Genomic DNA, 26,058 nt, shown 5'->3' on the forward strand with positions numbered 1-26,058 from the left:
CCGATGAGCGTGACGTCACAACTGTTTAACTAGATTTGTTATAGCAGTTACGAGCGGGCTCATGCGCATGCGCAGTTGAGTGGCGGGGAAACCGATGTATCTGACCCGAATGACAATTGCGGGGGGAGGAGGGGGCGCCAAATTCATATTCTTGAGAAGAAAAAAATCATGTTTCACAAGGAGCCTAGCATCCAGCGCACGTTGGTCTACCGATTACTAATGATTTTGAAACGCATCCCTGTTGGTTTTTGAACACACTCCGCAAGTTGATTTCTGAATAAATCATAAGTTAATTTTTGAATGCGTGCCTAGCGTACGTGATGTCTGTCGGGGGAATCCTCGTCGTATCTAGAAATAAACTTTCCTGCAAGCAAAAGGGGACCGGGTTATATGAGCTGAGCGGAGTAAAGACGAACGAATGAACGCCAACCGCTGTCTGATTATGTGGTTGATTGGGTTTGGAATGATCAGCTTTGTTATAATTACTAGCGAAATCCATAGAGTCAGACTACCAGAGTGGAAATAAACGACTAACAGGAATAACAGGTAAGAAAGATTACGTATTATCTTCGCGGTGTATCCAAGAAAATGAAATTTTGTCAGAAAATTTTTGGCCAGATCGCTACACTATTAAGGGCCAGTTGTACAGTCCCCGTCTAGCAGCCGGTTAACTTCTATTCTGGAAGTAGCGCGGAAAGTGGTTTGTACGAACATAACAACACCTAACCGGAGAATAATCAGGGATAACTAAACCGGTGATTCTGGCAGGGTTAGTGAAGTTAACCGGCGACTAAATTTTGACAAAGGCAGAAATAGTTCCAGAATTCGTCATGACAAGATTGTTTGTTAAGAACGAGGAAGGAGAAGAAACGGGGACATCACACCAATTAGGGAAGAACATGAGGATTCCAAATTTAAGTAAAAATCTCGTACTACTACTATTCGATCTCATACTCGAGAAACTGGGGCGTATGAATGAAATGTGAAACTATTTTTCTAACATTAAATTATTTGCATGTAGTGGGCCTAATAGGCATTTTATGTTGGTCTTCGTGAATTATATTATGTCATGTTATAAAAATGACCATTTGTGCCAAAACAGTCTCGTTTATTTGGTGTGTGTTGCAATTTCTCCGGTGTTAGAAAGACCTATTTTGTTTTATCTAGCAGACAGTGACAAAATAGACGTAATCAGATCGAGAAACCACACCAGTTTGTATTAACAGCTTACACAGTATTAGACAACGATATTTCTGCCTCTTTTCTTTTATGACATAACATAAGATCTTTTCATGTTTTACACATACGAACATACGGTCTTCCTGCGTCATAGTAGCTGCCAAAGCGCGGTGGCGCCTGTTATCTGGCTCTTTCTGACGACTGCTGAAACAAACCTATTTCTAACAAGTCGCGGGAAAAATTGCGAATGGTGGTTTGAAAAACGTTACTTTCAAAGTAAATTTAGGTTTTCGCAAGTGGAACTACGTGTGAGAATGTACGATGAATTCCTTAAATCACAGAGCGTTTGATGACTAGCCATTAGAAGTATTTCGAGCCCAGATCAGACAATCGTGTCGTTATTATGAGCAAATTGATGTAGTGCTACGGGAAGCTCTCGCTCCTCTGCGGTAGCTAATTTATTTGTGGAAAAGTTTGAGAACAATTCACTGGACTCGACTAAAAATTTTACTGGCACATTTGTGCGATTTATCTTAAAGTGTAACACGGGCAACAAAAATCAACATTATATGTGAAAGCTTAGCTTCTGTTGCAGCTTATTAATCTTAGAGACCAATGTTATACGTGAAAGCTTTGCTTTTCTTGTAGCAACACTATGTATATTAATTTAAAACATTAACTTTTCCTGAAACTTCCTGGCAGATTAAAACTGTGTGGCCGACCGAGACTCGAACTCGGGACCTTTGCCTTTCGCGGGCAAGCGCTTGGTAGAGCGGCCACACAGTTTTAATCTGCCAGGAAGTTTCATATCAGCGCACACTCCGCTGCAGAGTGAAAATCTCATTCTGATTAACTTTTCCTGTTTGTGTATACGCACTACTTAACAGTGATGTTGCTATTAGCGGACTACATCACGTGTCCTACGCTCTGAATATCCGCTGTCATCGGCTGGCGGGATCACGTGAGCAATGACTCGCTTACAAAAGCGTATCGCAATCTCGATTACATGGTTCGGAAAGTAACATGCGGTGTTTGGTGGGATTCGAATTTATACTTTCGTCATACGAAAATATACAGCGTATATATTGCTGAAAAAAAAAATCTTTCCAAAAGGGGTTTTCGTCCCTGAGTTTCGTTTTTTAAAGTGCCGGGAAATTCTACGCCCATGTGTAAAAACATAACCATTCAAAGAATTGATAAGTTTTACAGTTCCGAGGGAAAATATACTGTCACTTCATAACACGGAAAAAGTGTGTTTTCACCCGGGAGAAAGTGTAATTTTAACCGGGAAATCCGGGAATTTTTTTTCCTTGTCCATATATACACCCTGAACTTGTACTACTGTAGTAGGCGTGGGCTACGTGTCTATCTTGGCCACAATAATGCGTTCACTATGCTGTTTGTAGTAGCTTACCCGTACTCTTATTTTTTTATTTATTATTAAACCTACTCCTGCATTACCCCTATTTGATTTTGTATTTATAACCCTGTATTCACTTGACCAGAAGTCCTGTTCCTCCTACCACCGAACTTCACTAATTCCTACTATATCTGACTTTAACCTATCCATTTCCCTTTTTAAATTTTCTAATCCACCTGTCCGATTAAGGGGTCTGACATTCCACGCTCTGAGTCGTAGAATGCCAGTTTTCTTTCTCCTGATAACGACGTCCTCTTGAGTAGTCCCCACCCAGAGATCCGAATGGGGGACTATTTTACTTCCAAAATATTTTACCCAAGAGGATGCCATCATCATTTAATCATAGAGTAAAGCTGCATGTCCACGGGAATAATTACAGCTGTAGTTTCTTGCCCCTGCAACTACTGAAAAGGCTGCTGCCCCTCTTCAGGAACCACACGTTTGTCTGGCCTCTTAACAGATACCCCTCCGTTATGGTTGCACCTATGGTACGGCTATCTGCATCACTGAGGCATGCAAGCCTGCCCACCAACGGCGAGGTCCATGGTTCATTGGGGGGGGGGGGGGGCTGGCTAAGTCTTCTCTGCCATAAAAAACCTTTTGTAGAGTATTAAAATGGTTTACCACTTCATCTATGTCTTCAGCAGTATTTATCTTGAAAATTCCCCTTTATTTGTCGCTGTAGCTACAACTTCCCTATATTGGTTAACTATATTACTTTGAAGGTTACTCTGTTTCCCTTCTTGACTGTGTCACTTACAGATAATGAATTAGTTGTGAAATCATTTGCATAGTAAACAGAATGAAATTTTCACTCTGCAGTAGTGTGTGTGCTGATATGTAACTTCCTGACTGATTAAAACTGTGTGCCAGACTGCTGCAGAATAAAAATTTCAGACTGGAAACATCTCCCAGGCTGTGGCTAAGCCACGTCTGCACAATATCTTTTCATCCAAGAGTGCTAGTTTTGCAAGTTTCGCAGGAGAACTCCTGTGAAGTTTATAAGGTACGAGATGAGGTACTGGTGAAAGTATAGCTCAGTCGGTAGAGCACTTGCCTTGACGGGCAAAGGTCTCTAGTTCGAGCCTCGGTCTGGCACACAGTTTCAATGAGGGTACAAAAAATTTTGTGCCTGTAATGTTTACAAGAAAATTTCTGAATTTAATTGACCCAAATTCTATACCTTCACTTTACTCTGTGTACTTGAACTTGCAGTCACTGTAGAAGATAAGAATTTCACTATTTAAGCCCAATTTGAATGATGGATTAAGTAATGGAATTGTTTTGAAGTATTTTAGTTGGATTTGAGGTACGATACAAATTTGTATGCAATTTTTGTAGTTTCTTTGGAACAGTCACTTGAATTTCACATTTTTGTTGTATTTCTATTTTTTCCAGATCCGTAATATCATTGAGCTGGATGCACTTAAGGGATTGCGCCTAGTGGAACTAGTCCTTGAGGGCAATCCTGTGTGTCGACGCTATGAGGATAGAAGTTCCTATGTAAGGTATGACACTGGTGACGCGGTAGGTGCATACGAAATGCACCTGCACGAGGGGCTGATGCGTAACACATGTAGAGGGATGGCCGTTAATGTATGGATGTAATCCTGATGTTGTTGATTACTGCACTGCATGGGTATTAATATGTAGTTCAGTTTCTGTGGAAGCTTTCTTGTGAACCTCTAAGCACAAGAAAAGAAAGGAATTGAGGATGTCCATGTTTGGGCGTGTGTGACAAAGAAAGATAATTTTGATTCAGTGAATTGTGTTGGTGGGGTACATGATGCTACTATCATATGAGGTACTGATGGAAAATTGTTGATGTGTTGTAGCCAAAAGGTGATGTAATGTTGATAGGGATTGTGGAGTTTATAGTGGATAAATGTCACGTTCTCTGCAGTTAAGCAAATTGGGCATTATGTGCACTTTTCCTTTAATAAAATATTATTAATCACCGAAGTTAGTATTTCAACAGGTGCATGAAAGTGATATGATTAGTGGGTTGCCAGTATAACACATAGGATGTATCATGTGAACTGTTACAGGGTTGCAGGACAGAAGATTGATTGCAAAATGAATAAATGTTAATATTATCAGAAAAAAAGGAATCAATTTTTGACAATATAATGTAATTGGATGGATAAAAAAAAATCTAGTCACCAAGCGGCAGCAGAACACATACAAGAAAAGAGATTTTACTTATGCCAGCTTTCAGAACCAGTGGCTCCTTCTGGCAGAAGGGTTGAAGGGGAAGGAAGAGGGGTAACAAAAAGGACTGGTGATGTTTAAGGAGAGGGTTAGAGTTCCACTGGCTTCGAAAGCTTGCATAAGTAAAACTTCGTTTTTATGTGTGTATTCTTCTGCTGCCGCTTCATGAGTAGATTTTTTTATCTGTCCACTTAATACTATCAGACATTTTTTTATGTGACAAAATGAGTAGATTTTTAATCTTACTATTAATGATATGATTACAATATTTATTTTTCTGCCATGAGATTGATGCTCATTACCACTGATTTGATAACATGGAACAATATTTTGTGTATGAGTATACGAGGGCAAACATTTCTTTTTGATGATGTTGTTTATGTTTATTTAATATTTGTCCTGGTCTAGCATTTTCTTTGGAAAGTGGTTTTCTGTTTTAACAGTAATTGGTTCCCAGATGCATGCACGATCATCACACTCATCATCGGGTTGGTGCTGGTAAGACCAAGAAGTCTGCTTGCTTCGCATCAAACAAAGGATTACTTTTACTTGAAATGATCACATATGTACTTTTGTGCTGCAGCCAGTTTGTTGTTCTGTCTCTGTTGACAGTTGCATGCTTGAATGTATACAAATAGATCTTTTAACATTTACCTGTTGTGTTAATATATATATATATATATGAAATAAAAGTGAAGAGTAGCTGTTCAGCAGAGGCAAATGCTTTATTATGTTCAGCCTATTTCTTTCATTTTCATTATTAGTACTTTCACGCTTTTTATTATGAAGGTCGTTCAAAAAGTTAAAATTCTGTCTTAAAAAGGGGGGTGGGAGAGTGATTGTAGTAAATACGACCTGTGTTGTATGTCATAATTATAGAAATATGCTATCCACAGTGTTAAAAAGCCATTTAGTTTTGTGATGAGGTGTCAGGTAACATGCATTCAGGCAGCAATTACTTGTAAGAATGTCACACTGTTGAGTTCCAGCTGCTGTTTACACAAAGACAACCCAACAAGCTGTGACATCGAAGTTTTGTGGTTTTACTATGATAAATCGATGTAAGCATGTAGCAAAACACTGCTACTGCCACCATATTACCTTCAGAGTTAATAGGTATAAACTCAAAGTATCATGGTACTGGTTATTATTTAGTTTGCATTCTAGTTTTCTTGGCAGTCATTGTAGATAACACAATGTAGATTTGTTACATGCCAAATATTGTCTGGTGAGAATATTGAACCAGCTGGCAAAAAGGTTATTGTGAGTTGCATTCTTTTTTCAAACTTCAAGACTAGTAGTACATGAACTTATTTCCATAAAAAATATCGCTGTACTTGATTGCAGTACTTGCAAAATTAGGCTCTTTCCTGAACATGCATCCATTCTAGCAGCAGATAAGACAACACCCATTTTATCAATTGAGCAACAGAACAGTGTTTTCCTCGTTCCACAATACTGTAAGACAGTGCTGTATAAGAATAGGCTGCTCTCTTTGATTGGCCAGCTTTATGATTCGTTGATAGCCAGATGTGGTATTCTCTGGAGCTCACAGCCTGTTACAAACGTAGTGGATCACTCCTAGTGCCATGCCCTTCAGTTTTTATGTTCTCGGTGGCTCCACTGCTTGTTGTGTCATGCACATAGCTGTCCTCGGCACTGTCTCTTATATTACACAGAAATAGTGAAACAATTACACTTTCGTACAATGAGTAAACCTTACTCAAGCTTTGTGCATTTTTGTTCCAATGTTGACTGTGGCTGACATTGGAAAAAAAAGGCATTAAAAATGTAAAAATGAATATGGGACATCGTGACAACATGCAGTGTGGCAATATCAGTTCTGTTCATTGTTATACACACAGGCCACCACTTTCGCACAGCTCACAGATACATGTATGTGGTTTATATCTCTACCTCTACAGTATGGTATAATCCCATCCCAGCATTGTTACAAAAATTTTTCAACAGAACTAACTTTCTGTATCAGATACTGTATTGAAATGTGCATAAATTCAAAAAATAATCACATTTTGCTTCCTTTCTGCAAGTGTATCCTGGCCAGCAAGGTGCTTCAATAAGATGTGAGAATGTCCCCTCAGCTCCGTTTGTTACAGCTGATCAAGTATTTACATGGAAAAAATATATCTAAAAAGAAAGATGATGAGACTTGCCAAACAAAAGCGCTGGCAGGTCGATAGACACACAAACAAACACACAAAATTCTAGCTTTCGCAACCAACGGTTGCCTCGTCAGGAAAGAGGGAAGGAGAGGGAAAGACGAAAGGATTTGGGTTTTAAGGGAGAGGGTAAGGAGTCATTCCAATCCCGGGAGCGGAAAGACTTACCTTAGGGGGAAAAAAGGACAGGTATACACTCGCGCGCACACGCACACCTTTACAAATGTCTGCTTGTGTCTGTGTATATGCGGATGGATATGTGTGTGTGTGTGTGTGTGTGTGTGTGTGTGTGTGTGTGTGTGTGTGTGTGTGTGAGTGTAAGTGTATACCTCTCCTTTTTTCCCCCTAAGGTAAGTCTTTCCGCTCCCGGGATTGGAATGACTCCTTACCCTCTCCCTTAAAACCCAAATCCTTTCGTCTTTCCCTCTCCTTCCCTCTTTCCTGACGAGGCAACCGTTGGTTGCGAAAGCTAGAATTTTGTGTGTTTGTTTGTGTGTGTATCGACCTGCCAGCGCTTTTGTTTGGTAAGTCTCATCATCTTTCTTTTTAGATATATTTTTTCCACATGGAATGTTTCCCTCTATTATATTCAAGTATTTACATGTACATACAAAATACTGCATTTGAAACTGCAAAATAATGGTTAGTTGATGAAAGTGAACACTTATGATAATGTCTTGGAACTGATGCTGCTTGTGCACCAGCTTCTTGTAACTGTCTGCTTTGTGGAGTAAAATTGACATTTGACCAGTGACTGCTTGTCCAGGATATGGAACTACATTGTTTTTGTAATGTTTCTCCATTCAGTGTGCATGAATCGCTGAAAATCTACAGCATTTTAACTCCCAGTGAGATTTCATGTGTATTTCCTTTAGACTGTTCCATACCTTGGAAGGGGAAAAGAACTTTGTATCTTTTATAATATTATAGCATTACAGTACAGAAGTAAGTGATTCAGTTGCTGTTGGTGTGTAAATCATTGAATCCTATTTTTTGGCAACAGTTTATTGTAAAGGACCTTCATAATATAAAGTTGAATGGCAGTGCATTATGTTTTTATGTATGTGTGGATTAAAATTAATGCATTATTTAGCATTGTTTCAGTCCTCACATTTGATGATCCCTTGTTCAGATGAAAGATCTACAATTTTTTTTCCCCTCAACAGTGAAGTCAGGAAGAGGTTTCCAAAAGTGTTAAAACTGGTGAGTAGTCCTATATGGAAAAAATGTAATGGAAGAGTGTCTGTCTCCTTCTGCCTCAAACAATTTTAATATTCATTTCATACTTAATATGTATTGAAAGTGTCTGAGGATTGCAAGGAGTTTATACTACGAGGTGCATTCAAGTTCTACGGCCTTCGATTTTTTTTCTAATTAACTACTCACCCGAAATCGATGAAACTGGCGTTACTTCTCTACGTAATCACCCTGCAGACGTACACATTTTTCACAATGCTGACGCCATGATTCCATGGCAGCGGCGAAGGCTTCTTTAGGAGTCTGTTTTGACCACTGGAAAATCGCTGAGGCAATAGCAGCAAGGCTGGTGAATGTGCGGCCATGGAGAGCATCTTTCATTGTTGGAAAAAGCTAAAAGTCACTAGGAGCCAGGTCAGGTGAGTAGGAAGCATGAGGAATCACTTCAAAGTTGTTATCACGAAGAAACTGTTGCGTAACGTTAGCTCGATGTGCGGGTGCGTTGTCATGGTGAAACAGAAAACGCGCAGCCCTTCCCGGACGTTTTTGTTGCAGTGCAGGAAGGAATTTGTTCTTCAAAACATTTTCGTAGGATGCACCTGTTACCGTAGTGCCCTTTGGAACGCAGTGGGTAAGGATTATGCCCTCGCTGTCCCAGAACATGGACACCGTCGTTTTTTCAGCACTGGCGGTTACCCGAAATTTTTTTGGTGGTGGTGAATCTGTGTGCTTCCACTGAGCTGATTGGCGCTTTGTTTCTGGATTGAAAAATGGCATCCACGTCTCATCCATTGTCACAACTGACGAAAAGAAAGTCCCATTCATGCTGTCGTTGCGCGTCAACATTGCTTGGCAGCATGCCACGCGGGCAGCCATGTGGTTGTCCGTCAGCAATGTGGTTGTCCGTCAGCATTCGTGGCACCCACCTGGATGACACTTTTCGCATTTTCAGGTCGTCATGCAGGATTGTATGCACAGAACCCACAGAAATGCCAACTCTGGAGGCGATGTGTTCAACAGTCATTCGGCGATCCCCCAAAACAATTCTCTCCACTTTCTCAATCATGTCGTCAGACCGGCTTGTGCGAGCCCGAGGTTGTTTCGGTTTGTTGTCACACAATGTTCTGCCTTCATTAAACTGTCGCACCCATGAACGCATTTTCGACACATCCATAACTCCGTCACCATATGTCTCCTTCAACTGTCGATGAATTTAAATTGGTTTCACACCACACAAATTCAGAAAACGAATGATTGCACGCTGTTCAAGTAAGGAAAACGTCGCCATTTTAAGTATTTAAAACAGTTCTTATTCTCGCCGCTGGCGGTAAAATTCCATCTGCAGTACGGTGCTGCCATCTCTGGGACGTATTGACAATGAACGCGGCCTTATTTTAAAGCAATGCGCATGTTTCTATCTCTTTCCAGTCCGGAGAAAAAAAATCGGAGGCCTTAGAACTTGAATGCACCTCGTATAAGCCTATATTTAAAATTATAATACCCATAGCATTGCAATGGGTCCAACTCCCCTTAAACATGTGCACAGTAAAAAAACAACTTTGCATGCTGAAGCTGATGCAAGATGCGACGCACCAGCACTTTATTGCTGATTGCTTTATTAAGATAACCTCGCATTATCTTGTGTGCTATTTTAACCCTAAATTTTGATGTTGTGACTACTATTCATATAAATGTGGAAACTGGTTTACATTTTGTAAAACCTCTGTTACGGAGTGACTGCTTCACTGCTAATTGTAAGCGTTCTACCAGTTCAATTAAATAAGTACGTTCCTTGTGGAACTTGCAGCTTAATGCTAGAAATCATAAATTTTGTCTTGATGCAAACCTGAAAGTGGATATTTGACTTCTGGAGCTGGTAATTTGATAAATTTTACTATGCGTGTGAAAGTGTGTACTACATACTATATTTTGACCACTTGTTGTTGCACTACACCACTTGAAAATATTACCCAAATTGTAACAGTTTCACCGTTCTTCCAAATAAAAATTTGGCTGAAAGCTATAGAAACATACATGCAGTAAATTATATGCATATATAATTCACCAACGATCTTCATAACTAGTTTTCACAGAATATTGCTGTTTTCGTTCCTAGATAAGTCTAATTGCCTTACGAAGTGTTAGACACATTTTGAAACATGACTGGCATACATACATCCCGCCAACTGGCCGGCATGGGGGCAGCACACAGTTAGTGCAGGGAACGTAATGTTCTGACTGATGACATTTGAGTTACATACAGTTATCGAGGATGCTGAGCAGTATGTTTGTGTGTTTACTGCTTTTGTTAAACTGCCCTGAAGTGTATTGTGTAATGTGCACAGCATATTAATGCTCCCAGCACTCATTGCGGACTGTTCTCTTGTCAGAGGCTTCGTGGAATGTTTGTTTGCTCATCACGTTCCAGAATGTGCCTTCAACTTTATGTAGGACAATAAGACTTCTTGAGACATGAAATCGGCACAATTCTGTAAGAATTAGTTGTGAAGATTGTTGGCGAATTTCCAGTGTGAGTGGCGTGTAATTAATTGTGTGTATTTCTGTAGCTTTTAGCATAATTTTTTTTTCCCCTTCCTGTTCCACTGCAGGTCACTTGACGGTTTTTGAGCAAAACTAGTTGTGACATAATAAACATGCCTAAATACAGCTGTGGTGGTTATTACTAACATTAACATCAGTAGGCTTTGAAACACAAAATGATCAGTATTACATTGTTTATAACTTTAACGAGTTTAGTTTTAAAAAACAAGGTATACGCAGATACTGCACCATTGTAGAATTTGAAGAAACATTTCTTATAGTTCAACATTCCCCTTTTCTCTTTTCAAGGAAAAGAATAAATGCTTGTGTATATCTAGTACAGTAACATGGAATTTGTTATTTGCATGAAAGTTATTTGGGAATTCGGATTCTGTGTGAGGACAGGTTTAATCCATTGTATCATTCTTATGTGGTCACATGTGAGATCAGTTAGCAACTGGGGTTGCTGAAGTGGAGGTCCAAGGTTAGGTGTGAGTGAGGTGGCATGGTATGGAACAGAGTGCATTGAGCCATGTAAAACTGAATGAAATGAGATGGCTTGAATTAATTAATAGTGTCATTGAAATGCAAGTCCTCTTAGTAGTGGTCTCAGATTAAAAGGATTACACCAACTTTGAAGTTACCCATCACTTATTTTATCATTCTGTTGCAACGTACTGGTACTCTTGGAAATTTCCTTCTGCATCCCAGAGTATAGAATATGCATTGTCACAACATTCCTCATGTAAAAATTAATTCTCGGAAACTACACACTGTGATTCTGTAACGTGACGTTCGGACCGTGTTCTCAGTGGATGTGTATATTACCTGTTCGTTATTTTAGAAAGGCTCAAAATTTTCATTTTGTGTTGTACAAAGGGATAATAAATACTACATACAGCAGATGCTTCATTTATGGAGACTGCTTATATTAAACTGCAGAAACATTTTAGTACTAGTACAAGAGATTCTGTAAATGGGAAATGAAAGTTCAAGAAACACACTTGCCATATGCTGTCGTGTGACGTTACCACTTGTACTGGAGAAAAAATAGTCACTGGCCAAAATAGAGTAGTCAGAATTTAGTGTTGTGTTAATAGTGAGAGGTTGGACAGTTTTCAAAATTGTTTAAAGAGAGGTACTACAGAGTAAAAGATATCAGGCTCACACAAAGAAATTGTGATCTAAGAAAACTGCATCTTTGACTTTTTTCTGTAAACAGGGACTTTGTAATTTTCTTGCTCATTTTCATTGTGAACCTTAAGCACTGAGTGATATGCTTTTTTGCCATATTATTCCAATTTTTGTGCTAGAGATTTTTAAGAAGTGTTTTGTGTGCTGTAATTAGTTGACAGTTATAAGTGTGGGTAACATTCAACATTAGTCTCACTCAAGTTGTGGATTAGTTGGAAAATGTCTATACGTACTCTTTTTATACAGGACGGGACGGAGCTACCGCCACCGATTCTCTTTGACGTTCAGGACGAAGAGGCCAAGATTCCCCTTGCAAAAGCACATTTTGCTTGCTCTGAACAAGGTCGTACACTCGTGCAGGCGTTCTTAGAGCAGTATTACGGTGTTTACGACTCAGAATCTCGCCTGCCATTGGCCGATGCTTACCATGAGGAGGCACTCTTCTCATTGTCAGCTGTGTATCCACCGGGACAGAGTACAAGCCATAGGTATGGTAAAAAGAAAAAAATCAGTGTTTTATAATAAAATGACAACTTTTATTCCATGTCTAATGCAGTTTGTTTGAATCTCTGCTGAATTTAATCATACGTCTTATTACTTCCTAGTTTACACAGTTATTGTTTATGCAATTGTACAATCTCACCTCTAATATGAAATTATAACACAATCTGAAAACTTTCCAAGGATTGATACACTTACAAAGTGTGATGTAAGTGTTTTTGTTGGCTGTGAGCCACCGTAGAGGCACACTTATCTGTTGTCTGATTTAAGCTGGTTGGCACTAGAATTATAAGGTCAAAAGCTGCAACTGCATCATGAGGAGTACTGTCTGCAGGAAGCCACCACAGCACACTGCTCTCCACAGTGATAGAAAATCACTTCTCAAGTGTATATCTCATAAGGGAATGGGCCTCTGATTTTCTTCATATTACAGTATTTGGAGGTCAGTGCCAAGACAGTTTCCTAACACAGTAAAACGCAATTCTCAAATAAACTAAAAAAAATTGTGTTTATGATTAGAAGATTTCAGTGTGCTGTCAAGTACAAAACGTTTGTAATTTATTAACGTAGTTGGGGGCAGCTGAGTGTGTAATGTGATTGTCTGATAATACAGTAAAACCTTAGACGGGCACCGTTAAAAGAATGTTACACAAAGCTTTTGGTCACAGCCTTCATCAGCAAAAGAGAAACACATACCATTCATACACACAAGCAAGTGGACTTCATGCACGCACCTGCCAGAGTTAGCAGTTATGTGTGCTCAATGTGTTCTTGCTTGTGTGTATGAATGGTATGTGTTCCTCTTTCGCTAATGAAGGCTTTGGCCAAAAGCTTTCTGTACGTTTCCATTAATTGTGCCTGTTTGCAACTTAACATGACATCTTTATGGCAAGTAGCAATCTATCTTTTCGTGCATTGTTGATATTCCTACCTGGAGTTTCCATGATTTAAGGGGAGTCAGAACTTTAAAAAAAATTTCCACTTTTTCGAATTTTTAGCTCATTATAAAATTTGTAATTTTCCAAATAAAATTATAAAGTCACATGGGAAACATTTTATTTTATTTTTTTTAAATATAATGTACACCATTTGAAAATGTTAAAATTTTTTCGTGCATTACTTAAAGATCTAATAAAACGTAACTTTTTATATAGAAGGCCGTGGATTACTATATTATAAATGTTAAATTACATGTTTGTATCGGTAGCACTGTCAAAAACAGTATCGTATCATTTCATAGTATAAACATGCATTGTATGTCGAAGTCCTAACGTTTTTCTGAGGAAAAGGGTAAGATAGATTGGTAAATCTCTCAAAAAGTAAAGTATGATGCCAAAATGAAGTGTTTTTGCAAAACGTGGGTTTCATATATTTTCGAATAAAGGCATTGGTGCTTTGAAGATTAAAATAAAACAATGTGATGCACTATTTTCTGAAAACAAAAGTGATCTCAATGGTACATTAGATTATATTCTGGTAGATTTACACATACTAACAAGGGTGTTAGGTGAATGTGTGTGTTGTAAAATATGTGGATGGCCAGTTAGTTTACATGAAGACGGTGAGATATAAAATGGAATAGCCAGAAAACTTATCATTAATTGTGCCAATTGTAAATATACTCATTCATTTTGGCATTCGGTAAGTGTAAAGATAATTATTTTGAAGTAAATGTTAGGTGGTTTTATGGATTGAGAGCAATTGGCAAAGGACACGCTGCAGCAAAAACAATGTGTGCCATGATCAATATGCCACGCCCACCTTGTAAAATCAACACGTATGCAGGATTTATTGGAGCTGCTGTGGAATCTGTTGCATGTGAGTCCATGAAGGGTGCTGCAAACGAAGCTGTTGAAATAAAATGATGGTATGACTGACTTAACAGTAGCTTTTGATGGCACTTGGCAGAAGTGCAGATACAGTTCTAAGAATTCTTTTGCTACGGTGACCACTGTGGATACTGGAAAGGTAATAGATCTACAGATTTTAACCAAACATTGTTATAAGTGTAAATCAGGGAATGAAGAAGGGCATATCTGTGACAGAAATTATGAAGGAACAAGTGGTGGTATGGAGGCCTATGCAGCTATTAAAAATTTTAGTCAATCTGTGAACGAAAGGGGAGTGTGCTAATAAGTTCTTAGGTGATGGAGACTCAAAAGCATATAATAGAGTAGCAGCCACTCAGCCTTATGTTGAGAAGATTATCATAAAACTGGAATGTGTAGTTCATGTACAGAAGAGAATGGGCACCGGGTTGGGGAATTTGAAACAAAGTTTGAGAGACAAGAAACTTTCTGATGGTAAAACCATAAGAGGCCGGCTGACTGACAAATTGTTTGATGAACTACAGCAGTATTATGGGATAGCAATTAGAAATAATACTGAGGATTTGTTGAAAATGAAGCAGGCAGTATAGGCTACCTTCTTTCACAGACTGTCAACTGCTGAAAACCCAAAACACCACCTTTGCCCTCCTGGACCTGATTCACGTGCAATTACCACAATACCCAGTACTCAAACAGTTCTTACAGCCTGAAACATTCCATTTCAGCAGCAGTCATGGATATCATAAAACGTATTTATAGTTGTTATTGTTGTTGTTGTTGTTGTTATTGTGGTAGTCTTCAGTCCTGAGACTGGTTTGATGCAGCTCTCCATGCTGCTCTATCCTTTGCAAGCTTCTTCATCTCCTAGTACTTACTGCAACATACATCCTTCTGAATCTGCTTAGTGTATTCATCTCTTGGTCTCCCTCTAGAATTTTTACCCTCCACACTGCCCTCCAATGCTAAATTTGTGATCCCCTGATACCTCAGAACATGTCCTATCAACTGGTCCCTTCTTCTTGTCAAATTGTGCCACAATCTCCTCCCCAATTCTATTCAATACCTCCTCATTAGTTATGTGATCTACCCATCTAATCTTCAGCATTCTTCTGTAGCACCACATTTCGAAAGCTTCTATTCTCTTCTTGTCCAAACTATTTATCGTCCATGTTGCACTTCCATACATGGCTACACTCCATACAAATACTTTCAGAAACAACTTCCTGACGCTTAATTCTATGCTCGATGTTAACTCTTCTTCAGAAACGCTTTCCTTGCCATTGCCAGTCTACATTTTATATCCTCTCTACTTCGACCATCATCAGTTATTTTGCTCCCCAAATGGCAAAACCCCTTTACTACTTTAAGTGTCTCATTTCCAAATCTAATTCCCTCAGCATCACCCGACTTCATTCGACTATTTATAGAGACTTGGCAAATCCTGAATTACTGAAGAAGTGACTGTATGGTCAGATTCAGAATCCCAAAGATTCGTTCAGTAATCTTACATGGACTCGCTTACCAAAAAATGGTTTTCTTGGAATGAAGACACTAAAGTGGGGTGTCAGTGATGCTGTTATTGCTTTTAATGATGGCAATATTGGTAGGGTGGAAGGGCTACAGCATGTGGGAATTAATCCTGGAGCATACTGCATCAGAGAACTTAAACGGATGGACAAGAGTGTGCAGCACAGTTGGCCACTAAGGAGTCCAGAAAGAAGAAAAAGAAGAAAAAACTTGGAAAAAATCAAGAGGATGATATACAATATGGTGCAGGGTGCATCTGAATGACTAAAAATAAGAAATTAAGCACATATTAAGTGAGTTACAGTCTTTTGAAACTTTAGAAGCCGTTCCTGAAATTTACACTTTCTGTTGCATTTTTCCCTAAATCTCAGAAACCACTTCAAGTAGAATATTCAGATTTTCAGGGAGTAATAACAAACACATCCTGAGTCTACTGAACTAAAAGAAGAACATAATTTGGCAGAAATGCAATTATTGTAGTTCAGTAGACTTAGAACATACAGTTTAATGTCCTGTAAAAGTTTCATGTCAATGGCTACAGTGGTTCCTGAAATACAGGGAAGCCAAGTCACTAAATTTAACATTGTTGGGATAGTGCGTTCCAACTCCCCTTAATACAACAAAACTTCATTTTAGCAAATCTCTGGGGACCAAAATATTTTTTTCCTCAAACTGGTTCATTCCTTTCTTTTTTTTTATAATGGGATTTTTGCAGACTCACTTTTCACATAACATATTCAGGAAGAGTTTGTTTTTCGCCTTCCAGCATACTGTAATGACTGAAGTTGTTGCCTACATTAAAAGAGGAAAAGTAGTTCGTGGCAGTATCAAGTCCTTGCACAGCAACTGCAAAACTGTGCAGTGGCTTCCTCCTCCTCTTCCTCCTCCTCCTCCTCCTCCTCTTATTTTTCTTCTCTATCGTCATATAGTCGCCACCACCTCCTAATTAAGTGTTCCTTCACAAGCATTTCACACATCACTTTGTCATCTCAAGTGTGGAAATCAAATCATCATCACAAGAAACAGTCCTAGAATGTCACATTTTCAGGAACACCTGTAATTCTGCTCCATTCTTCTTTTGGGGGCAATGCCATGTTTGACAGCAACTGATGTATCACAGCCAGTCTTTGCAAAACAATTCAGCACGTTTTGTTGTTTTACACAGTTCTAGGCAGCAACAAAACGTGCATAGCCTGTAGAACATTGACTCTTCACTCCCTTCTCCTCAAGAAATAAAGTGTATTAAGCCACCAGAGGCTGCAGATGACTTGTGCAGTTTGGTGGAAGAAACACAACATTTGCATGATGTTTCCTTGTGATTGGTCAGTAATAAGAACTATTTTCCTCCTGCTGTCCAAACTCCAGAGAAGTCTTTAAAGATTTATGATTTCATTTAGGCATTGCTATTGTGCTCTTAAGTACAGGGTAGTGTTTTTATGTTTTTAAAACACCTGATAGTTTTAAATATCCCTATTGTCAGTGGGGGCAACTTTTCACTTCTGTCGGTGTTTACACTTGATAGCGCAGTCATTTTTACTTTACTTTTTTTTTACCTTTTTGGCATTTTTGTTCTATTCCAGAACATATTTTCACAGGAAGTAAATTATAAAAGATACCAGTTTTATTTGCTGTGTTTCTAGTCTTATAACACAATATTAATTGTGGTAATGTAATGTTCTTCCAGTGGTTTACATTGCCTATTCCACAGCCTCACTCTATTCACATACACTCAAAAACGAGAGCCATTCAGTATTTTCAACACCGATATTCATGGTAATTTCTTGAGCCTTCTCTTGTAGTATGTTTTCACTTGTAGGAATCCTGTCACTTCACATTTGTTTGAATCTTTTATACACCATTGAATGTTGACATGCAAATGTTTTTCCTTTTGCATCCAGAGGCATTTGACATTAAAACGGTGCTAAATCGTACTTGTGCACATGTCTGTAAGTTTTATGTTGAAATTGTCTTTGATGTGTTGGATGATGGTCAACATCTGCTTCATTTATGCTCCATAACTTGTAGTGTTTCTTTCCCTCGCGGTTCTGCCGTGAAAATACAAAATAGAAAATCTGATTGGGGTTTGAATTTTGATGGAATAAGTTACAGATAAGGCGGACTTTGTATTACTGATTGAGATAGTGCTGTAATTTGACCGTGAATGGCAGATCGGGTCGGCAACACTACAAAAAGTGACTGTAAGGAAATAGCATCAGAAATAAGTTGTAATTTACCTTATAATTCTGTCAGAAACGTAGTATCTATTATAATATAGTCTTCGTGGCTGCATCTGGAATACTTCTTGATTTTCTTGTAGAATGTCCTTTTTTCTTTGTTCACTGGTCCTCCTATTCTCCGTCTGACGAAAATTTCTTGAAGTTCTCACTGTCTGGATTCATTTATAAATTTGGCGATAACCATTGCGAATCACTACTGAAATAACTTGAAGACGCCGTGTGTTCGTTTCATAATATAGTTTTAATTTCCACTTAAAATAATTCTTTAACATCAGCACAAAAAAATACATGAAGACAAGATAACAAGAGAGTAATGAACTAGTTGTTAAAACAAGCACCTACCCAAAAGTAAAAAAGATCAAAATTACTTATGAAAATCTGTCGCTGGCGCAGCACTCTTCTGCATGCACAATCGTAAATCACAACTTTGCTCTGGCAGAGGCGGGTAGTCAAAGTACCATTACAAACTCCACAAAATTGAAACTGATAGTCGACAATAATAAGGTGTATATGCCCTGGGAAATCCGGGGAGAACCTGAGAATCTCGTAGACTTCCAGGCATTTTTCAATATTCTAGTTTTCAGTTAAATTTTTGTAATTTTTTACTGGTAAGAAAACTCTAACAAAGAATTTTATTTGAGCCCATAACTGCATAATAATACCACAACAATAAAACACAAATGACAGAATAACACCAAAATAAAACTTTAGTAACAAAAAAAGAAAGAATACACCATTTACAACAACAAAACAAAATAAAATACATACTCGAGCGTCTGCAAACAGCAATATGTGTCAAAGACTATGCAGTACTTTGTAACAACAAACTGCTTTCCTTGCAGCTGTCTCTTGGGCCTCATTTTGATGAGTGTAATGTATTATTCAGTATTTGTTATTAAATATGGCATTTAAATAAAAGTAAAAAAAAATTGCTACTAGTGAGATTTGAACCATTTGCTTTACGATTAGCGGACTTACACGCTTAGCTACTGGTTTCTGTTAATTGATCTTAAATGTTTTGTACTTGGCAGTGCTGGAAATTCTTCTTAAATGTTTTGTACTTGGCAGTGCTGGAAATTCTTCTAATCTTCAACAGCAGTATTTTGGATGTAAGAAGTGTCATACTGCTTTTGGGAATTAATGTCTTCGCAGTAATCTTCAAATCATATGAATATTAAGAAAACTGAAGAGGATAAGTCAGTAAGGTTTCTTTGTCAAACAAAAATCTGAAATTTGGCTATGACAGAGATCTGTACAGTGTCTCCCATGCCCCCTCTTTCAACCACTTTTATCACACTGGTAAGGCATGTGAAACTGAACATTAAACATGTTCCCTACTGCAAAGACCAACTGAAGACTGGCAGGGACAGTGGTTTGCACAGTGGAAGTGGCAATGCAATGGGAACTAACAGCCTCGGGCTTCCATTGATGTGTTGCTGGTGGCAGCAGTCAAAAGACTGTTGCTTTAAACTAGACAATATTGATTTGAACGAAGTTACATCACAATACAGGGCACAGAAAATTTAATTTAATCTTGAGATTCTTGTACAGTGTGTCCAGTGAAGGGATCGCTGATTTCAAAATAAATCTCTCTGAAACTGCAATCGATAGATGAGCATAACAAAAGCTGTGGTCATTGTGAAAGTCTCGCATTCGGGAGGACGACGGTTCAATCCCGTCTCCGGCCATCCTGATTTAGGTCTTCCGTGATTTTCCTAAATCGCTTCAGGCAAATGCCGGGATGGTTCCTTTGAAAGGGCACAGCCGATTTCCTTCCCCATCCTTCCCTCACCCGAGCTTGCGCTCCGTCTCTAATGACCTCGTTGTCGACGGGACGTTAAACACTAAGCTCCTCCATTGTGAAAGTTGTAAGAATTTTATGCAGAAGTTTCAAGATATTTCGAAAAACTGCTAACAGATGGCACTGTATGCTGTGCAGCTGGTACAGTATCAGCATACATAACGCATGTCCTCAGCAAGCAGTCTTCGCAATCACAAGACAATCTTTTCGAAATGTCCTCTACTCACAGTGTGGAGGTGGCACAAAGGAACAATGAAATCTGCTGTCACATTTTATAGTGCCTCAACAGAAATGAATTCAGGTGCCACACAGATCTGATTTGAACTCGTCCAGTGTGATGGTGCGGTTCCAGTAGACAGTGTCTTTCAATGTAGCACGCACAAAGTAGTTACAAGGAGTCAGATATGGCAAATATGGATGCCAGTGGATCCCTGTGCCAATAAATTTGCAATAATCCAACACAATGATGCTATTCCTGAAGTATTCATCAAGAAAGCAAAACACTTATTCGGTGCAATGTTGCCTGGCTCCATTTTGCATGAAGCTCTCGTTTCCTGCTTGATCCTCTAACGCTAGCTGTGTGGAGTCCAGTTGGTCCAAAATTGTGATGTAACATTCACTAATGATCGTTTACTGCAGCCCAAACAGTATCTTTGGGAAAATACAGAGGCCACTTGTCACACAAATAGCAATTTACGGAACTTCAAAATCGCAAATTTTGTTTATTCACAATTCCGTTAAGGTGGAAGTGTGCTTCATCTATGAACCAGATGCAGACAACGTCAAATCCTTTGTTATTAATCATTGTGAGGATCTGGTTTGCAAAGTCAGCCCTTTGTCTTACACGTAACACCTGGTGGCTTTGGATTTTGAATGGAAACGTGTAAGTTGAGTCCCACTCTTTTGCGCATACTGGAACACTTAAAGCCAGTCTCTGCTGCAATTCCTTGGACATATTTCCTTGGCTTTTGCCAAATAATTCCAAAAACTGTGGCAATATTTTCAGTAGTACATGGGCTGTTAATAAAGTATCTGACTTTTATTTGTAAAATCATTCTTTATTCAGATAAAATTGTTTGACACTAGTCACCTTCAAGGTAGTCTCTTTCGGCTTCTACACATCTCTCCCAGTGCTGCTGCCACTTCTGGAAGCTTCACTGGAAAACCTCTTCTGATATGGAGTGGTGTGCAACTGCTCTGTTGAATTCTGAAATCTGGTCACTTCGTCTCTCTCTTCAGTTTAGGGAACAGCCCGAAGTCACTCAGTGTCTGTCAGCGGAATAGAGAGGCTGACGAACCACAGCTTTGTTGCGTTCGGTAAAAAAAAAAAAAAAAAAAAACTGATTGAGTATGATGAGTGGATGCTTTATCGTGGTGGAGGTGCCAACTTCCCACTGCCATGAGTCGAGCCGTTTGTGTGTCATTGCTTCACAAAGGCAACGCAAAACCTCATGGTAGTAATCCTTATTGACAAGAGTACCTTCTGAGCTGTAATCTTGATGTACCACACCATTGGAGTAGCTCAGTTGTTAGGAACTTCGGCGCAAATTTTCTGAGGTCCAGATGTTCCATTAAAATGGAATTAATGACTCCAGTACCAATTTTAACCTTACCTGCAAGTTCTCTGACTTCGATTTGTCTACCCTGCACCACCAGTGTACTTATGTGATCGATAACCACCTCATTTGTGGATCTTGGGGGCCTACCTGAATGTGCTTCATTCTTCACTGATAGGAAACCTTCTTTTAAGCAGTTGTACCACTCGTTTTCTCTGTGTGGTATCCACTGCTTCTTCCCCAAACACTTGTCAAATCTTGTGGAGTATTTCAACTTGAGAACAGGCAGGCTTAAAACAAATTTAATGCAGTAATGTTTTTCCACTTTTTCTGTCATTTTGCCCACAACACAAAATCCAATGACTACCACTTACATGTGTTCAAATGTCAGCAGCTAGTCAGCAACTGGTTGGATCCAGTCATGGGAAAAAAATCAGGTTTATCCGCTACATGCACCTACAAAGGTAGAGAGTGCGCACACTCTTATTCTATTCTTGGCTTAAACAATAACAAATAAGGTTGGATACTTTTTGAACAGCCCTTGTTATTACAATTTCCTTGGGGTCAGCATTCCCCACCATAACACCAGCCAAGCTGCCTGTCTGTTGGAATTTGGCAAATAACTTTTGCATTGGGTCCTTTTGGGACATTAAATCATGTTCAAAAACTGTGCCTTGTTGCCATAGGACTGTGTTCTAACCTGTGGTATTCCAGTGCCAGAAAAATATGGTGCTCAATGACATCAATGATTTCTAGCTCTTCCTTTGGTGTGCTAACCTCCTTTGACGTTTCAGTGTCGTGCACTATTTATAGGCATATGTATTGCAATTATAGTACCATGTGTTAGCAGCTTTTTGAACTATTTAGAAACTTCTGTGTAAAATTCTTAAAGCCTCTACAGTAAACAAACCGTTTGTTGCACTCTTCTATCTGTCTTAGTTTTAGAGATATTTAATTTGAAAATCAGGGACTCCTTTAGTGGACACCATGTTTCTTTTTGTTGGAATTATGAGGATAAGTCAATTATTATCCGCAAAGTAGTTATAAAATTTTATTGTAATCGAATAGGAAACTTAAAAGAACAACAGTTTTCAACATAGTCTCCTTGTGTTTCAACGCACTTCACCCATTATTGTACAAGCTTCCTGATGCTCTAATAAAAGAAGGTTCTCGGTTGAGCTGCGAGCCAGGAATGCACCACTTCTTTCACTGCTTCGTCGGAGGCAAATAGGCGGCCCCCTAATGCCTGTTTGAGTGGACCAAACAAGTGATAGTCAGAAGGGGCAAGATCGGGACTATATGGAGGATGATCCAGTACTTCAGATTTGAGTTTCTGGAGTGTTACAGCAGTGTGGGCAGCAGTACATGAACGGGCATTGCCGTGCAGCAACACAACACGTTTTGAAAGCAATCCTCGGCGTTCACTTCAAATTGCAGGCTTTAGCCTGGCACTAAGCATCTCACTGTAACGTACACTGTTTATTGTTGTGTCCCTTTCCCCATAATGCTCCAGTACTGGATTTTGTTGTGTGTCCCAAAAAACCGTAAGGATTAGTTTTCCTGCGGACGGTTGGGTCTTGAACTTATTCTTGCACGGCGAATTTGGATGTCTCCATTCCATACTCTGCCATTTACTCTCCAGCTCGTAATGATGGATCCATGTTACGTCACCAGTAATGATCCTGTCTAAGAAGTTGTCCCTTTCATTACCATACCGATACAAATATTTTTTGCAGATGTCCAAGCGCATTTGTTTATGCAATTGTGAGAGTTGTTTTGGGACCCATCTTGCACAAACTTTACGAAATCGAAGTCTGTTGTGGATAATTTCGTAGGCAGAACTGTGACTAATTTGCAGATGATGTGCCACTTCGTCAGTAGTTAATCGTCTAAGAGAAACATTTCACTTGAACACTCAATGGCTTCTTCATTTGTGGCAGTAAACGGTCGTCTGGTTCCTTCATTGTGCGTAACACTTGTGACCATTTCGGAATTTTTCAATCCATTCATAGACACTCCGTTGTGGCAATACACTGTTCCCGTACTGTACTGAAAGTCTTTGATGAATTTCAGCACTGATATACCTTCCAACCACAAAAAATGGATCGCTGAACGTTGCTCTTCTTTGGTGCAAATAGGCAGCAGATCAGCAGTGCTTAACAGCACGGCAGTGATGACGAAACTAACCTAGCAGCTTGAAAATTGCAAAGATATAACAGCAAATAAACAAAGCATGCGTCATCGATGTAGAACAACAGTACTACCAAAGTAAACAAAAATATAATTAAACTGCAGATAATAATTGACTTACCCTCGTAGTATTGTCAGCACTATTTTATTCTTTTTTGTAGTAGATACATACAATTCAGAGAAGACAGGTCAGAGCACAGCATTTTATGTGCCTATAGCTGTGGGTTATTTCCTGCCAAGAAAGAGACTTGACGTACCCCCCCCTCCCCCTACACACACAACACACACACACACACACACACACACACACACACACACACACACACACACACACACACAATTAAAGGATGAAACATGTCTGTCACGTGGCAATTTAACTATTACTGTGATTTATTTCAGCCGGTTGAACGTGTACCTTGGAAACAATCGCAACCTGATGCGTGTAACAGAAACAGACCGCCGGCGAAAATTGCTGCGACGTGGACGTCATGTGGTGGTCACTGCTCTGGCGGACCTTCCTCGAACAGAACATGACCCACAGTCCTTCACATTTGACCTTCTAATTTTCTCAGTAAGTTTCTTTCACGTTCTTGTTTCTGTATCATCAAATTTCTCTAGATCAAAGCACATAGAAGCAGATTTAATCGGCAGGTAATTAACACTAGTTGAGTACTTTGTATGAACCTTCAGTGGAGTTGCAAATGGTGAAGTAAATTGTTTTGTAGTTATAACCTGTGAGAAAATAGCTTCTTAACTGCTTTGTCTCAGGTGTTCGGTAACAAATACTTCCAATACAAATTGAAGTATGATATTTTGGCAGGCCTGACTATGAAAAATTATCTGTGTGATGTTTTCCTGTGCCATTTTCAAGACCTCAGTTCTGCAAGAACCTTCTAGTGGAAAGTAAATTTTATTGCATTGTGGTATTCCCCTACTTGGGATTAAGTTCAGGATTAGAGACAAAAGGAACATTTCAGTTCACTGTTTTCCAGTTTTGATCTTCGTAAATATCTACTAGAAAAATCTCATTCAAAGGGTTACACAAAAATTGTGATGCATACTATCCTAATGTGTGGTTCCTGAAGAGGGGCAGCAGCCTTTTCAGTAGTTGCAGGGGCAACAGTCTGGATGATTGACTGATCTGGCCTTGTAACACTAACCAAAACTGCCTTGCTGTGCTGGTATTGCGAACGGCTGAAACCAAGGGGAAACTACAGCCGTAATTTTTCCCAAGGGCATGCAGCTTTACTGTATGGTTAAATGATGCCATCCTCTTGGGTAAAATATTCTGGAGGTAATATCATCTCACATTCGGATCTCCGGGTGGGGACAACTCAAGAGTACGTCGTTATCAGGAGAAAGAAAACGCATTCTATGGATCAGAGCGTGGAATGTCAGATTCCTTAATCAGGCAGGTAGGTTAGAGAATTTAAAAAGGGAAATGGGTAGGTTAAAGTTAAATATAGTGGGAATTAGTGAAGTTCGGAGGCAGGTGGAGCGAGACTTTTAGTCAGGTGAATACAGGGTTATAAATACAAAATCAAATAGGGGTAATGCAGCAGTAGGTTTAGTAATGAATAAAAAAAAATAGGAGTGTGGCTAAGCTACTACAGACAGCATAGTGAACGCATTATTGGGGCTAAGATAGACACGAAGCCCACGCCTACTGCAGTAGTACAAGTTTATATGCCAACTAGCTCTGCAGATGACAAAGAGATTGATGAAATGTATGATGAGATAAAAGAAATTATTCAGATGGTGAAGGGAAACAAAAATTTAATAGTCATGGGTGACTGGAATTCGATGGTAGGAAAAGGGGGAGAAGGAAACGTAGTAGGTGAATATGGATTGGTGGTAAGAAATGAAAGAGGAAGCTGCCTGGTAGAATTTTGCTTAGAGCATAACTTAATCATAGGGGTAGACAACATTCCATTAGAACTACTGTCAGCCTTGGGAGACCCAGCCATGGCAAAACTCTACCATCTGGTGAGCAAGATGTATGAGACAGGTGAAATACCCTCAGACTTGAAGAAGAATATAATAATTCCAATCCCAAAGAAAGCAGGTGTTGACAGATGTAAAAATTACTGAACTATGAGTTTAATAAGTCACAGCTGCAACATACTAACATGAGTTCTTTACAGACAGGTGGAAAAACTGGTAGAAGCCAACCTCAAGGAGGACCAGTTTGGATTCTGCTGAAATATTGGAACACATGAGGCAATACTGACCCTATGACTTATCTTAGAAGATAGATTAAGGAAAGGCAAACCTACGTTTCTAGCATTTGTAGACTCAGAGAAAGCTTTTGACAGTGTTGACTGGAATACTCTCTTTCAAATTCTGAAGGTGACGGGCGTTAAATACAGGGAGCGAAAGGCTATTTAAAATTTGTACAGATACCAGATGGCTGTCATAAGAGTCAAGGGGCATGACAGGGAAGCAGTGGTTGGGAAGGGAGTGAGACAGGGTTGTAGCCTATCGCCAGTGTTATT

At 39.2% G+C, this 26,058-nt stretch overlaps 1 protein-coding gene across 1 annotated transcript in view; it reads left to right on the forward strand.

The window, feature by feature from the left end:
* The window catches only part of LOC126106809 (nuclear RNA export factor 1-like), a 140,548-nt gene that overhangs the window by 92,147 nt on the left and 22,343 nt on the right, over nucleotides 1-26,058 (forward strand). Inside the window, exons 8-11 of the mRNA XM_049913202.1 lie at nucleotides 3,998-4,107; nucleotides 8,157-8,193; nucleotides 12,169-12,410; nucleotides 23,963-24,134. Of these exons, the coding sequence (XP_049769159.1) occupies nucleotides 3,998-4,107; nucleotides 8,157-8,193; nucleotides 12,169-12,410; nucleotides 23,963-24,134 (561 nt within the window). The remainder of the gene's footprint in view (nucleotides 1-3,997; nucleotides 4,108-8,156; nucleotides 8,194-12,168; nucleotides 12,411-23,962; nucleotides 24,135-26,058) is intronic.

Source organism: Schistocerca cancellata, chromosome 10 (assembly GCF_023864275.1).
Source record: "Schistocerca cancellata isolate TAMUIC-IGC-003103 chromosome 10, iqSchCanc2.1, whole genome shotgun sequence".
Taxonomy (NCBI): domain Eukaryota; kingdom Metazoa; phylum Arthropoda; class Insecta; order Orthoptera; family Acrididae; genus Schistocerca; species Schistocerca cancellata.